The sequence below is a fragment of the Xiphophorus maculatus genome, chromosome 15, assembly GCF_002775205.1.
Source record: "Xiphophorus maculatus strain JP 163 A chromosome 15, X_maculatus-5.0-male, whole genome shotgun sequence".
Taxonomy (NCBI): domain Eukaryota; kingdom Metazoa; phylum Chordata; class Actinopteri; order Cyprinodontiformes; family Poeciliidae; genus Xiphophorus; species Xiphophorus maculatus.
This window is the reverse complement of record NC_036457.1, coordinates 20,168,754-20,185,944: the sequence shown is the minus strand read 5'-3', so window position 1 is coordinate 20,185,944 and position 17,191 is coordinate 20,168,754. Positions and strand designations below refer to the sequence as shown.

Below are 17,191 nucleotides of genomic sequence, written 5' to 3'. Positions count from 1 at the left end.
ATCTGTGTAGGATCAAACAGGTCTAAGATTTACTTTATTCTTATAACGAGAAGTATTATGTACAACAAATAGTATATTGCTTTAATTAACTGTGCGTTTTGCTTTAACTTGAACCTTATTGTAAATGGAAGCAAGAACATCCAACGACTTTTATCACAGGAGGATGTCGGGCATCGGACTCATTAAATTCTTTTTTTATTATTATTAAAAAAATAAATTTGGATCATAAAAATAACAACAAACCAAAAAAAACAAGAATGAAATAATTTTATACTTTTCTTTTAATTAGGAAAATATTCAAGAACCTTTTTGCATTTCGTACTGAGATCCAGAGAAGCATTTCTACAAAAATAAACTACTAAAAAATGACACATTTAGTTTATTTTTGAGCTGGTAAAAACCAAAAATCCTCAATAAAACTAGTCTTATCTTTTTACATCCCTTCTTTTTGGCACGCATGTACCAGTTATTGAACAATTTTTGCCTCGTGACAACAGGTTTACCTGTTCAAGAAGAGCTGCAATGTTTACAGTAGACCTTCGAAGGTTAGAAGCTACTTGATTGGCTAAAATACGCAAATCCTTGAGAGCCCCTCTAAAAACGCTTTGAGCTACCTATTTTAATAGTTCACAGCAAATATACCTTAATATGCATTAACATGTACAGAGGAAATTGTCTGACCACTACTGTGGAAGATAACATCTACAGTCTACTGTTCTTTGGGGTACAGCCAATCAGTACCAAGGAAAAATGAATGACTCATGGATTGGTTGCTTTAGAAATGCTAGCGAATAGCATGTCAGGTAGCATTGTGACTACTTCAGCTATTCTCTGGAGTATGTTAGAAAAAAAAATCCATAAATGCTGAACTGAAGTGAGGGTGCCCCATACGTATCACTGGAATGATGTGTGTATAATTTTGAGCTTTTAGGCTGATTATTATTAGCCTAGTATTTTTGCTACAAACAAAATGGACAACACAATGAATAAAAGAGAGCCATAAGAACTAGCTGAAACCACAAGGTGGTTATAAACAATGTATTCAGGGCTGACGGAGCTGGCTAGAAATTAGATTACATTTCTGTTTATCTCATCTATTATGCATTTGATGGCTCCTTTTTAGCAAGAGAAACTGCCTCTGCTGGATGACTCATATCTTCTGTGTTGATCATTACTAATATTTTTTTATACCCATTAATATTTTAATGTGCTATATTTTACCACCTCTTTGCTCTGTTTATTCAGGTTCTTAGTCAGTTTTGTGCTTCCCAGTCCCACATGGGCAGAATTGTTTCTTATTTTTATTATTTCTGTCTGTTGTAAAGCACATCTTGCTTTCAGCAGAAAGTCTCTCTCTCTCTCTCTCTGTGTGTGTGTGTGTGTGTGTGTGTGTGCGTGCGTGCTGCTTCCTTCACGTCTCACACCCTCGTCTCAACAAGAAGCCGCCCACTGCCCCCGTATCCTCCCACGCTGACTCAATCTGCTTATCAGTGAGGTGATTAGCCTCCTAACTGTTATCTAGGTGTTTGGCTGCTGTTGCTCGGCCGCTGTTTGTTCTCACAGCTTACGGTGTCGGCCCTCAGCTTCTGGACGAGGCCTAAATGGATAAGGCTTCCTTCCTGCATGGGTAACTCTAAAACAGAGCCTTAAGTTAATTAATCGGAAACAGGTGGATTTCTTAAAGGGGCGGCATTATGTAAAATGGGCTGTTTTGAACTTTACGTCAAGTTAGGATGTCGTTTCCTCACCAAAAACATACCTGGAGTGTTGCCTTGATTCTTTCATGCATGTCTGACAAATCCTTCAATCTCCCGTGGCAACCATTCAGCTGTGCAAAACATCTGATTGGACGAAGCCCGGCCTTAGAGGACGAAGCTCCTCCGCTTAGGTGCAGTTTGCAAGCTTCTTAAAGAGACAGTGATTCAATTTCAAAGCATTAATTTTGGAAGTAAAATTTATTTTAAGTCGTATTTGATATATATGTACATACAGCATTTTTTATAACAACTGAAGGTGACATAGTTACTTAATTATGCTACAAAATGGCATCATGTTTCTGGAAAACACACAATTATGCCCCTTTAATGGATCTGCCTTTTACATGTCACTGACCACAGTTTTCTAAAAGTGAAAATGGAAATGTGTTGTAGATGGAACAATATTCCATCTACGACACCATATTCAATCTGTGACGTAAAATTGGAGCAGTTCCAGATCAAATTTGTTCCCACTGTTTTACTTTAAGTCCTCCTTGATACAGTTACATATCCTTCCTCTTCCTGCTGCAAACACGCGGCGCGACCCGACACGCCCTGCTGTTCCCAGATGGATATTTTCAGGATGCTTTTGGTTGCAAGTCCCAGCACTGACACCTTTTTATTCTGGAGGTTATAATTAGTAGCCAAGTCAGTCTTTTTTCTTTTTTCCCTTCGCTGTGACGGGGACTAGTTGTGGCCTACAAAGTCTCCGTTATACTCAGCTACAGCAGAGGGGAGTATATATATATATATATATATATATAACACAGCACTTCACTGCCCTCCAATTATTTTGGAAGCAGAAAGTTGTAATCTAGCGGTTTCCTCCAGGTTTTAGTGAGCGTTGACTTTGCAGGATAGATGGCTTTTTTTTCTTTTTTTTGTAACATGAGAATCCACTATCTGCTCTAAAATGCTGTAAGGTTGTTGTACCGTTAGCAGGAAGTGCTATTTTCTCCTTCCCAAGGTTGCGCAAGTTGCTGAAGATGTTTCTTCTTGGACAAACAAATAAAAACAAGTCCTTTTTTTATTTGTACAAATTGCCAAACCCAGAATCATCAGTGCGGGTTTTCGAAACGGGAAGCTGCTGTTGCAGAATTATTGGTTTACATTTTTCTGTTGGCTTTTCCCTCATGTTGTTGAGGCAGTGTGTTTTTTGCCCTCTTGAGCCAAACATGGAAGAGAGAGTTTCCTGTGTCAGAGCCCTAAAGGTTGCATTTTACAGCCTTGAAAGCATATCTCACCTCTGCCAGTTCTATCCCTGCAGTTCTACTTTAACTGCATCCTTGGGGATGGAGCGACATAACGGCACAGCTGGCAGGATTTTCTCCCTGTAAATGTTTCCTCTGTTTGTAATTGTTTTACTGCCAAACTGTTGTGGAAATGGTGAAACTGGGCTAGACGGAGTATTTCATGCATCTTTTCTAAAACCTGGAGCCAACTAAATCTTACAAGTTATTGAGTTGACTATTTAAGATATCTATTTTAATGTACCATCATAATTTCCATTGTCCATTTTTAACCATCTGTTGGTTCTAAATTTACATGATTCTGATTTCTCTTAAAAAGATATGCCTAAATGGGACTCAAAATATTTTTTCCACCTTTCCTGATTCATATTCAGGAAAGGTATTCAAAGAGAGAATGCTCTCTCTTTGAATGTGAGAGAGCATTCTCTCTAAAGCTTTTGTTTTAGTCTTTAGCATCTTATGTTAGCAATTAGCACAGTTGGCATTAAAAGCCACAAACCCTTACAGATTTTGCTCATAGAAAAAAATGGGTCACCTGTCAATTGGAAGGTTTTTGGCTCCGTTCCAGCTTCATCTACTGCTTGTTGAAGTGTCCTCAAGCAAGATGCTGAAACCCAAGTTTCCTAGCTGTAGCGGCGGTCCGACAACATGAGCAGAACCCAACGTCTCACATCTCTAGCCCGATGATTTAAATTATTGTTTGAGTTATTTGCTCAGCTTTCTGACCGTCATGCTCATCTGGGTGAGTGTCGGCAGCTGTGCTCTGCTTTACCTGCTGTCTGAGCGCTACGTCTGTCTTTTCCTGCAGTGAGCCTCAATATAGCTGTACTCTGTCAAGTGCTTGCTTTTTAAATGTCATATTAAATTTATTTTGTTTATGTAGTTTTACATATTTTTCTGTCGTAAGTTGACATTGGTTTGTTGCACAGTGATAGATACATGTGATCAGTTTTTGTGATCGGCAACAAGAGACAGTGATCGGCGAACACCGTTAATATACTTTTTCACGAAAGTCGTACGGTTATGATCGCTGGACCATCGATCTTCACACCTCTAGTCACAATGGTTAAGGAATGACAAGGGCAGCACCAACCCAAGTCTTGTTCTGTTGAGGCAACGTGCAGGAACAGCTGATATGCCTTCATATACAATAGTATCTGTCTGGGTTTGTCCTTGTTATATTCGGATTAAGTTTTTAAAATAACAGACCATGAGTGTCTAGACATGGTCCAATAACCCTTTGATTGTTTCAGTTCAGTTGGAAGTAGTTAATTATTATTTCACCATGTCCTACATTTCTTAAGATGTCATTATTTTTATGCAGTTATGATGCAAATAGATTGTAGTACACCAAAGCTTGCAAAGAACCAGCCAGCCTCTGTTTAATATGTAGATATCCTGTTGGTTACTTGTTCTTGGCTGGTTTTGTGTTGTTGTCTGTGCTTGTCGTCCCCTCGGGTCTTTCCTGTCGCCTCCAAAGTCAAGCACATCTAGCTGGGCAGGTTTCTTGTGAATGAAAGAGATCTTGGGTTACTGCTGTCACGACACATATAGCCACAGAGAGCCTGAACTATGAACATATCTTCACGCTGAATAGAAAATATCTTGGGTTAATGTGTCCGGTGATATTTCTCTGTTTTTCCCCAAACCTTTTTAACTGGGGAAGCACTGATCCACTGATACCAGATGTTTGGTGTCGGCCGACTTGAACCGATGCAGATAAACAATGCTGAATTACAAATTCATTCGATAACTCAACAGCGGTACAGCACACTTAAACACACCAAGAGCTTCACAAGTTTGGTCAAACATATAAAAACTGTGAGCGCAATTAAGAGTATAACAGCCAATTGTAAAATAAATAATGACACCGACAAAATCAATATATTGACTATCTTCATCAAACATGTAAAAAATAAACTGCAACCTTCTTTCAATTGATTCAGAAAGTGCAATTAGGGAACTAACTAACTAACTAACTGTAAATAATAAAGCATGACGTTACTCAGAGCACAAACATAGAATTAGACTGAGTAGAAATGCCCTTATGGATTGTCACCGATACCCAATCTAGAATTTTCTTTCAACATCAGGACCGATACAAATATTGGTATCGGATTGACGCCTGTCCACTTTTAATTTCACCATCTTTGTCACCCTGAACATTAAACACGTCCAAACCAATCTGACAGCCTCCATCCGGCTCGCCGCTTCGAAGGCCTCCCAAACGGACAGCAAGCGCTCTCTTTCATCCATTTGTCTGGATCCATTTATAGTATGGGTGGCCCAATGGGAATCAAATCCTTAAAAGGTGCAGCGTCAGTGCTGAGCTGTACCAGTTGAGCCGCAGAGAGCTGTAAGCAACCCCCCCTCATTTTCCACAGGCTGCTAAGGGGAGGGCAAACTGCGAGAATGAGCCCAGAAAAGGGAATAGGGAACCCGCTGTGCTTTGGCGTGACAGTACAAGAGACCAACTGGCAGTGAAAGTTTTGATACTTAGGTTTACGAAGGTGTTGGTGGAAGTTAAGAAGGTCTCTGTGTTCTGAGTTTTTCTGCCCTTACTGTTGGAAAACAGCCATCATGTTCCGGAACATTCCCACAGCCCGTACCCGGTATTCCAAAGCCCCGGCTCTCGTAACCACAGAGTAGATTTTCCTCCTCCCAACTTTCCTCATCCCCCTGCCGCATCTTTCAGGCTGATATAGAGGCTCTGGCTCACGGAGCCTCTAAGAAGACTCCTATAAAAACGATTGTTCCCTGGACTGAGCAGCAAGTGTTCCTGCTGCTGGCAGTAAAAGATGAAGATTCATACAGCTGTCAGTGTCTGTTCCTCTGGCAGTCTCCGCCGCAGCAAGCATCTCTGTGTAATGTGGAGTTGGATACGGGGTGAACGCAACTTATTGTCTCTCTCAAGAGAAGATATTCCAGGGAAAGCAGCCCGACTTTTTACACATGATAGAATTATGCTCTGACTAATGTTGTCAGATACGGATATTTATATTTTTCTGCTGAGGCCAACTTAATTATTCAGAGGTGCTTTGCAGAAAACCTACAGTGACGTGGACGAGGATTCATACCCCTCGACTCTAAAGAGTATTAGTGTTACAGCCACCTTAATGTATTTTATTGGGGTTTTAAGGGATGGACGAATGGGAAGACGTAGGGAAAGGTTTTCAAAATCTAGTACAAATGGAAATGTATTTATATCTATCCAGTCAGCACTTTGTGGAACCACCTGCTGCTGCTTGTAAAGCTACAAGTCTTCTGGAGTATATCTACTGCCTTTACACATCCAGAGAGAAGGTTTTGCCATCTCTTTGTTCTGATTGGATCGGGAACCAATCCTTTAATGTTTGTGTCAAAGGGATAAGGGACAATATTATTGAAAATCTACTTTTTGAGCTTTACATCGTATTATATTTTTATTCCCTCATCAGAAACATACCTGCAGAGTTGGCTTGATTCTTTCATGCACGTTTGAGAAATACTTAAATCTCCATGGCAACCAACTGTGTAAAATGTCTGGTTGGACCTAGCTTTGCCTTCAAGGTGGAAGCTCCTTCTCGGAGCTGCAGTTCTCAAGCCCCCGCGTCAAAGCAGCTCTCCTCTTGACTCACCCACTTAACTCCTTCAGACTAGCCAGCAGCAATTAGCAAACACTTGGTAGAACTGCACATCAGCTGAGCTCTTTTGAGGAGTTATGTATAAATGTGGTTAAATGTTAATAGAGGGGTGATTTTGTGATGACTTCCTGAAGGTGGAGTTTCAGGAAGAGACAAAGGCCCAATTTCAAGGCGCAAATTATGAAGTCAAATTTCTATTAAGCCATATTTGACATACGTTGTATTTTTTTTCTCCGACTTTCTTTATTGAATTTTACAGCGTGACATACATCAATCATTAGTACAATGAAAACACAGTAGGTATACATAGAGAAAAAAGTTCGAGCTGATTTCTCCCCAACCCCCCCCCCCCCCCACCCCCCCCCCCCACCAAACGCACCCTGTCCAGGTCTAAGCACAAGACAAACAGCCAGCAGAGATCCAATCCCTGCAGGAGCTTCTAGCAACACGACATACACACACACACATCCACACACATTCCAAAGGAGGCAGAGAAAGAAATAAATAAAGAAAAAATAATAATATTGATAATAAGTAAATAAATGAATATATATTTATACGTACATAATAGTAAATTAAATAAATATACAAATAAATTCCAAATAAAGAGTAGAAAAAATTCTAAGACGAAGAATATATATTGGTTAAGAACAAAAGAACTGGATATCGATGAGAAGGCCTACAGATAATTTAATTTTCTTCTGAGTCAGGTAGCAAAGTCATGGTACCCACTACAGATAGGAAAGGTCTCCATAAATTTACTGGTGGAACCCTTCAGTGAAAATCTGAGTTTTTCCAGCTTCAGGTTGTAAAGAACTTTTCTAATCCAGTGGTCATGAGACAGGGGGACGTTTAGCTTCCATCTAAGTAGAATAAGTCTTCGAGCCAGAAGCGTAGTGAAGGCTAGGGCTTGTTTCAAAGAATGCGAAAGGTCCAGGTCTGGAGGGATGCCAAATATAGCCGATAATGGATTGGGGAGAATTGTCTGATTATATGCTTGACTTAGTGTTTTAAAAATGTTACTGCAATACCCTATCAGCTTTGGGCACGCCCAAAGCATGTGGGTATGGTTAGCTGGCGATTGTCCGCACCTATTGCAAATGTCGCTGACTGATGGGTAAATCTTTGCTAATTTTGCATTCGTGTAATGTATACGTTGTAGTTTTTTTATCCAAAGTTAACAGTTGCTTGATTGTGGTATAAATTGGCACTATGTGCCTGCATGTAATATATATAATACTGTATCTTTAAGTTGGGTTTTATTAATAAGTTAGTGTGTTAGTTTTCTGCCACACAAAGCTATTTACATAAAGTCCATAAGGTTTGATTTTGGACTTCATGTTCTTCTTCCACATGTATGCTGTAACCCAGATATGCATCAGACTGAAGAGTTTTGTCATCCGGTTTTTAGTAGAACAAGAAAAAAGACAAAGGCAATAAATCATGCAAATTGAAGTAATTGAGTTTGTTTTAATTTACCATGCGATTTATAGATTTATTGCTTAAAGTGACAGACCTAACTTGATTGTATTGGTCTTACACCCAATAAAGTCCATTAAAGCTTGTGTTTCCGTTGGTATGAACACTTTTGCAATTGAATGCAACTATAGTGTTATATATTTGGCAAGTGTCACAAAGATCTCCTTCATTATCCAAATGCCAGATGTCCCAGAAGCCATGGTTGATCTAGCTGCTGAACACTGAGCAGTTCAGCGTGTTCTGAGCAGGGCACACGGCTTCCAGCAGCAAAAATGTTTGTGCTAGATTATTATCAAAACACGCGGAATCATAAAGTGCAGATTTGTTCTCCAGAAAGATCTGATTTGGTTGTTGAAATATCTAGATTCATCAGTAGTGGATCTGAAAGGTTAGTTGTGCAACATGAGACGTATCGACGTCCGTAGCGGAGGAAGCGACGCAGCATCTCCAACAGAGTGGCGAATCGTCCGTCAAGCTAAGCGAAGGTGTAAGGATCCCGACACCCTTTATCTTCAGATGGCATCAGATGGCTGCGTTGACAGAGCCGTTAAAATCGGCTGGTTTGCGGCGTGGGTTGGACGCGTCTACGCGCCGTCTTGGAGAACCCTTTGAAGTCGAGGGGGGAAAAAACTTTCCTCACACAAACCAGAAACGGCTTGCTTTCCACACGCTCCGCAGCAGGCTTCAAACTGTTTCACACCGGATCTCCTCCATTGTTTTGGCCCCAGTCACGCCTCTCTCCTCCTCCTCCTCCTTCGTTTTCTTTTGCCGTTTGTGGTTCCTTAATATTTCAGGAACATCCTGTTTGTGTGTTTTAACGCTGTGGGGGCACAGATTGTTCAGTTTTGAAACCTCCGACCAGCCCTGCCCTCTCATTATTGTGACAGAGCGTGATATGATGCAGAAAGAGAGACAAACTGAGATGTGAAGAACATCGCATTGAGTGGAATATGTGGTTTGCTGCGGTGGGGCAGAGGGGGCCCAAGGGGTTTCTGCAGGCCGACACCACTGGGAATTCTGGTGTCGCTGGCGTTCAGTCTTGCGTTTAATGCAATTTAATGCTCTAAAGCATGTTTACATAGTATAGAAGTCATCCTCCGTTTGTCTCTGATGGATTTATGGCGCCTTAATGAGTGTAATGCTTCATATTCGAGATTCCTGATGGATGAGCAAATATTTGTCGCCGTCCCTCGACATGTCACTTGAAGCGTTAAATAGTGCTTGATGTGTATGGCATAGAGACCAACACAAAGTGGCAACAGTTAGGAAAATATTAGATGGTTTTTGGAAAATCTGAAACATGACATGCTTTTTAAAAATTTTTAGTTTAGTTTACTTTTCACAATTAAAATTCAGATTAAAGATGTTAAAAGACAAAAAATAAAAGTGCAGGAAAGGGCAACAATCCAATGGGCTTATATAAAGCCTCCACACCAAATAGTATAGAAAAATGTATAATTTCCAAGAACATAATCGTTCATCAGGTGATTGTAAATTAATAAAATACAATCATGTAATTACTCTGATACCCATAAATAAAATACAGTTCTACCAACCAAAGTCTTCCGACTGTGGTGAAGGGATGTGGCCCCCTAACTGGGGCCAGTTTTGGTGCCTTGTCCACTGAGGAAATATTCTTTTACTAATGCAAATTTCAGTAGATTAATAGTTAGTCCTGTGCATCAGCAGATATGAACTGATGCGATGTATGTTTAATGCATCCTGTAGCTAATAACTCCACGTTGCTATCAAAGAAATAGACTATAAAGACATAATTTTCAAATACTTAATTGGTTTATTTTTTATAAAAAATCTAAAATGACACATTGATTTGATCCTATGAGTTGTAAATAAAGTACAATATGTGCAAAACACGCATTCATTAAAAATAAATAAATAGAAAATACATGTTTGGTCCCCCACGCCCCCCAAAAAATTGTTGCCTTGGGTTACCACCCCTCTATACTCTTTTTAAAGTCTGGTCCAGCGGATCAGACTTTAAAAAGTCTATAAAGAGATGGTTTACAGCAAAGATGGTCTAGTCAAAGCTCGCACAGAAATAAAATTGAGACTGTTACAAAATTGATGTTCAAAGTGTTTGTTGTCATCCAGTCAGGAAGAAATGGTTGAATATTGATGTTACACTGTGTTGGTGTGATTAAAATAAAAATACTTTGAAGTTTAAAAGGTGTGAATACTTGTGTAGGGCTGTGGATCTGGATTGTAAAAATCTTTTCATTGGGGCTGATGAGCCCTTCCGGCTCACATCTGCAGGGGGAACCTCTACTCGAGACATAAAAGCGCCTGGTTGCGTTTTAATCTGTAATTTGGCTCATTTACTGAGTGTTTTCTGGTCTACTTTACAGTCGAGTTGCTAAAAGGGCCGACTTCAAGTGCCTCCAACGCCGCGTTGCTTTCCCTTTTTAGGAGAAGGCTGTTGAAAACACACCGCCTCAGTTTTTCCTTTAATGACGTTCTCAGACTATTTATTCAGCCCTCTGTTAATTGTAGTTACTTGTCCTTTATTTAACTTAGACATGCCTTTGGAATAAAACAGCTGTTATTCATAGTAGATGAAAACCTTGTCCATTATACATAACAGTACAGATGGGAGTGGATAAAGCCGTAAACGAATGAAACCAGTTTCAGCTTAATGTTGTTCTCAGGTGCGATTTTTGGTGTAAACAGACGATCAAAGGGGGAGATGTAAGGTTTTTTTGATGAATAAATGTCAGACTTTAGAGGAATTATCTCCATAAAAAAGGAGATGATGAAATCTGGGCTAAAATGTTTTTGTCTTCTTATGTTACAGGGCACAGTTATTTGTTTTTTATGGCTTTTGGCTCCTACCGGCAGCAGGCTTGCCTCGGTCATAATGAGGGAAAGGCCATCCCTGGGTCGTTCTCCTCTCCTTTCTCTGCTGTTTTCTCTCTTCGTGTCAGATCCTGGAAAGCCTATCTATTCTGTCTCCATCTCCCTGTCTCCCTTGTCTTTCTTGTGAGCAGCATTTTTGTGTCATTACCTCACCCATTATGGCTTCCAGATGTCCCTCAGTCACACTCAGGATTTTGGGATGGGGTTAGAGAGCGGTGCGGGTGAAATCCTCGGACATGCACTGTAATTTGGACCGCTTCCATTTGAGCCTTTTTCTGTTTGCACCTTTGTACTTATCTCTTTAGGAAAATTAGGGCTGCAACGATGACCCTTTTTATCACCAGATCTATTTTTACCCAATTACGTTAATTATTTTTCCTCCAAAAAGGTATTTTGTTTCATTTTCTTACGTTATTCTTTCACATTTATTGCAAACTGCAAAATAAAATGCCAACAAACATGTCCAACTTAAACTATTCAATATGCATAAAGCAAGCGCAAACAGATTCTATCTGCACATTTAAATGTGGTTGGAACAGGATGAACCTAGACCAACTTGCTCAGCTGCAAAAGGTCTACACATTAACACACACAAGGGGGAGTGTTGGACATTACTGTTTTTATTTTTTATAATAAAGCATTATTTGACAAAGAAATGTAAATATGTTTATGCTTCCAAATTGTTAGATAATTATTGGGGATAACGCATTTTTGAATTGAACTTCCACACAAATTCAAGAAATATTTTCTCAAACCAATTTGAGCTTTAAAAAACTTGAAATAACATTTACAACCTGGCTGCTTTGTCAGTGAATCATATACTTTTTCCCACAATGACTGTAGCTGAACAAGACTGATGTAGTCAGCATGAACACACACTCAAACTGATGTCACACACTAATTCAGAGTTAAAAAATACACTTAACATTGGTCAAATGGTTTAAGGAAAAAAAAACAAATGTAAGAAAATAATGTGCTGACTAAAATATTGATCAATGTTTTGTTTTTGTCAATCATTATCATATTGGCAACATTAACTTAACATTAATTTAATCCATTCAATAAGCTATTTTTTGAATTAGCTTAAATCCTGTCATCCTGTTGACATATGTTGAGTAACATTACCTTAACCAATTTAATAAGTCAACTATTGCTTTTGAGTCCAAATTAGCTACAAAGTTAATGTTAGCTGAAATGCTATCATCATCTTGAATTACACAAATATCTTGGGAAACATTATCTTAACCCATTTAGGAAGTCAACTTTTCCCTTTAAGTCCAAATTATCTAGACAGTTTAACATTAGCTTAAAGGCTATCATTACCATGCAATATATGTCCGAATTGCTAGATAAAATGATTTATTCCCTGCTTTTCTACCTAAATGAGTTAAAAAACCTAACCACCCCCACACTGAAAAGCTTTCTGAGCTAGAGTTGGTACACATTGTGACATTTTTAGAAACTCCATCAAATAAAGAAGCATTGGGTCGTTCTGTTCACTCTTCATGTAGTCTACATCGCTGTCCATTACACAGTCTGTACTTAATCCCACACAAACAGTCCCTTTTACACAAGCATGCACTCTTAATTTATTTTTACACACATTCAAACCATGTCATGTGGCAACGCTTACTCCAGAACAAGAGATTTATTTAAGGTTATGACTTTTTCTTTATTTACACAGAATCTTGTTCCACCCAGCACTGAGTCACATACACCCGCTATGGCTGTGTATTAGATGTAATAGCTGTTTGACTAATGCACAGACACGAGTTCACATACTTCACATGAACACACCCAAGCCCGGGCCTTGGGTGAGTGAACACGCTCGCCTGTTGTTGCTCAATTTCCCACTAAATGTCTCTTGACTCCACTGCCGGTAATGGAGTGAGATGGGTTCGATAAGCCGCGCTCCAATACTTCTGGGCCAAACCAGTCTGGCCGTGTGGAGCAGGTGGCGTTGCTCACGTTTTTCCAGTTCCACTGCATCCGAACACCGACCGCTGAGAACACCTGCCCTCGTGTCGCACCCGACATGCGGTAAATCTTCCAATTTGTGCGCAGATCAATGCCTTATCCCCCACCCCACCACACACAATGCCTTCAGAATGACATGCCAGATTTTTTTCCAGTCTTGGCTCACTTGGGCCGTGCGTTGCAAAACCCGGAAAACAAAGAATACCAGTCATGCTAAAGTTGGGATAGTCGGGCTTCCCGAGTGTTGCCATTGGTTCCTGCTGCACCGTGTCATAGCAACGGTTGCTGTGTTTAGGTGAGGTGTATATTTTGTTAATGAACTAAGATGTTTGACCAAACTGGTGTACTTTTCATTTCGTCTGCTGTTGAAAGTGATGCGGAATGTCCTTTCAAAGCGCACACACCGATCGTAAGGTAAATCTGGACTGTTGTTGCTTCAGACTGTATTATATGTGTTGACTGCATTAATTGATATATTGGCTCAATATTTCCACATATGCCAGCGATTAAAAACAAACTTTGAGGAGTATATAGTCAGCAGTTAGTCGTCAGGTGTAAGCACCACGACCCTTCACTTTGCATGCACATATTTGTGTGCGTCTATGTTTGCACATGAAGTTTGTTGTGGAGAGGGGCCTGTGGGCTCCTGGCTCTGAGATGAAAGGCATTTCTCATGTGGCTGCTTTAAGTGTAGCTCCTGAGTCAGCGTGCAGCCACTAATTCCCCCCTCTCAGAGCCCCTCTCTCCTTCCCCCTCTCTATGGCCTACATCTCAGTTCAACTTGTGTAATTGACAATTACACGGCCTTGAAAAAACATTTATGCGCCATGAACTTTTCCACATTTTGTCATGTTACGACCACAAACTTTAATGGGGGTTTTTATTGGGATTTTATGTGTCGGATCAACACAAAGTAGTACATAGCCGTAAAGGGGAAATAACAGGACACAAAGTTTTCTCTGATTTCCCCCTTAACAAAATAAAACCCAATTTCCTTCGGAAGTCATCTAAAAGAGTGTGTTTGGAGAACATTTAGAGAAGCGGCTCAGAGACTCATATTAACTCTGGAGGAGTTGGAGAGGCACAAATTTTGCTCAATGATAAATTGTCCCAGAAATTATTGCAATAAATGAGGATGTTATACAAGTCATAGAACAGTGGCTTAATAATGCAAGAACCAAAACACATTTTGGTTTTATCGTGACAAAATGTGTAAACTTTCAAAGGATGTGAATAGTTTATCCTGGCATTCATAATAATTTACTGATCTTGCACTTTGGATTAAATTGAGATAAAATGAATATGTTTCTGCCATGATGGCTATAGAATTCAATATACCAAGAGTGTCTGGTATTGTGTGATCTCGATGTTAGGGTGAATGGTACCAGTGGGTCTTTGTGCGACTACAGAGGGGACTTACCCAGTTTGTTTGAGAGAGGCAGCCCTCTAAATAGAAATAACAAGTTGGTGATCGCCAAGAAAAAGATAGATGGAAATTGTTCCGTATCCCAGAGAGCATTCAAGACTCTCTTGCCAAGAGCTGGGGAGGATCGTAGAGTCTCACTTGAAAATGTCCAACTATTTATTGTCGCAATTTATGGTGACGAGATCTGGTAAAAGCATACTTGGTAACATAGTTTATAAATCTTTGAAGTCAACAGTTTAATCAGTGCCAGTGTGTATTGCAGATCAAGCTGCTGTTACTCTAGTAATTAACAGAAGAATCAGTTTCTGTGAAAAGTATCAGATTGCAAACTTGTCCAATCAGAGAATTTCAATGGACTGTTAAACTACTGGTGGTATTCTTAGATTTTATGTTCTGTACATTATAGACCGCAATATCAGTCCGTCTGTCCGTGAATCAATCCATCCATCCGTCCATCCATCAGTGCATCTATACTCCCTCTGTCCTTTCCTTCCTTCTTTTCTTCCTTAGCATGGCAGTCCCGTCAGACCATCAGTCCCTGAAACTACACACACACAACAAAAAAACCCTCGTAGAAGTACACATGGGGACAGTTTGACCATGCTGGACTGTGCACAGAATAAAAATCTTGTGGGCCCCAAATGACCCAATTTCTGTACACCGCTGGAGGGTTAATGCTTTCATCTGTTCATCCATCCACCCATTTATGTTTTTGTCTATCTATCTGTCCATCCGTCCTTCCTTCCTTCCTCCAACACTTTTGTCCATCTGTCGTCTCTTATTAGTTTCATCTGTCCATCTGTCCCTCCTTCGACCCATCCAGTCTTCCTTCTTTCCTTCGTGTTTTGTGTAGGTTCAGGTTGGAATCGTCTAAAATTAGGTTAAAAGGGTCAGGAAAGTTTAGAAATACTGGAAAAGTACAGATATTTGACAAAGATGCGTAGGCACTCTGCAAGTACCTTTTTGTGCTCCCATGGTTGTTCTTCAGAACCTGGCCAGTGTTCCAACGTTGGTCAGGTGTTTCTTACCTGCTAAGGCAGAGTTGTTGTTGGCATTTCTTTTATGCGCTAGAAGGAACTCTCCCTCTGCCTTGTGGCCCCCGGCTGTCAGCGGACTTGGCTGTGGCTTTGAGGAAAAAACTGGGAGAGCGAGATTGTTGAGCAACGAGTGACCTGTTTGTTTTATTTCAGCAGGCATTTCCCTGTTTCACAGTGGGAGAACATCCTCATGTTGAGGCAGCCAGACAATGTTTTGCCACAGTGGGATCACAGACGGGCCAGAGCATTAGCTTGACTGGTGAAACGCCTCTTACTACGACACAGTAGCTGTAAACGCCAAGAGGATGTTTCCATGGAGTTGCCGTCTTTTACTAACCACAGGAAGTTTGAAAAACCTAACGAGCGCTGCATCTTGTAGTTGGGTTATTATTAAATTTTTAAAAAGTGATATAAGTTCACCAAGGATGCCGACCCTGTGAACTTGCAGCCAATCCAGGTTGTCCTTGGCATGCTGGGAGCAAGTAAACCAGGAAGTGGCCTGAATAGTTCTCCACAAATGAGGGAAATGCTGACTCTGTCAACATAGATCAAATCTGTCGAACATTTGCGAGAGAACGTTGGCAGTCCTCGTAGATCCCGCCCTAATCCCTTTTTTTCCACCAGGAACCATAACTGAGGGCACAACAATAGCAAACGTTATCATCCAGCCTCTCTGCGTCCGGTGTCATTTACTGTAGAGAGGACCAGGTGGTCACCAACTCTGTGATAAAATCCATTTAGAAGGACATGGAGCCCGAGATATGGGAGTGTTGTCCTTTATATTGTTTCATGAGCCGGTTATTTTGGGCCTTGTGTGGAAATGATTAAATGTTACAAGCTGCCCGTGTTTTATTCACACACAATGCAGGGGACTGCAGATTTTACTGATAGCAGAATAATGTCAAAAAATATAAATTACACCAACAGATCGCTTGTTAACACACCATCACCTCTGTTAATGAATAGTAAATAAAAGTGTTTTGAGCTGATTTTTCTAAAGGTATACTCATTGATTATTTAATAGAACATTCCTGTGCTGTAATAAATAATTTTGCGATTAAGTGAGAAACTGCTACATTTGTTGTGATATTCTGGGGCTTATCTCAGAGATGTAAGGTTTTTACAGGTCTACCTTTTATAGATTAGGCCTTCAACTAAACTATTACGTATGTAATCAATTATTCTCTCACCTATTACTAAAATATTGGGAGATTCTGCTGACTCCATGCAATGGGAGCAGATAATAACTACACATTAAATATTTTTCTGATTTTATTAGTCTGTTCTTGCAGCTTTTTTTAAATTCCTGTACGTCTCAGCAGATTTAGACGGTCATCTGCTTTACATTCTAATGAAAACAATCAATTAATTTGATTTTCTTCTTCCTTTGTGTCTCCAGCCAAACCTTTCACTTCCAAAGTGAAGCAGATGCGTCTGCACAAGGAAGACTTTGAGATCCTGAAGGTTATCGGAAGAGGAGCGTTCGGCGAGGTAACGGACCATTTTGTTATTTCCCCCCCCCCCCCGATTTTGAAAACAGACCACCGCTTATTGCTAAAGCGGAAATGTTATGTGCTTGATTAATCTATTTTAAAGACATTGAGGGGAATCGAAACAATCTTCATGCTTCATCTCAGACCTGATGATCACCACCGTGACTGGACTTGAATGAGATAAACTTGTTTGTTTTTCATTTGAAAAGTCTACAAATGTTTTGAATGTCCTCAGTTTTAACTTAAGGCGTTGACGATTTCCCAGGTCAGCAGGT

The 17,191-nt window shown here is 40.1% G+C and overlaps 1 protein-coding gene across 10 annotated transcripts in view; it reads left to right on the top strand.

The window, feature by feature from the left end:
- cdc42bpa (CDC42 binding protein kinase alpha) overlaps window positions 1–17,191 on the top strand; it is an 82,907-nt gene that overhangs the window by 13,388 nt on the left and 52,328 nt on the right. For all 10 annotated transcript variants that reach the window (XM_023347533.1, XM_023347536.1, XM_023347538.1 and 7 more), the window contains exon 3: window positions 16,823–16,914. In XM_023347533.1, coding sequence (XP_023203301.1) covers window positions 16,823–16,914 — 92 coding nt within the window. The remainder of the gene's footprint in view (window positions 1–16,822; window positions 16,915–17,191) is intronic.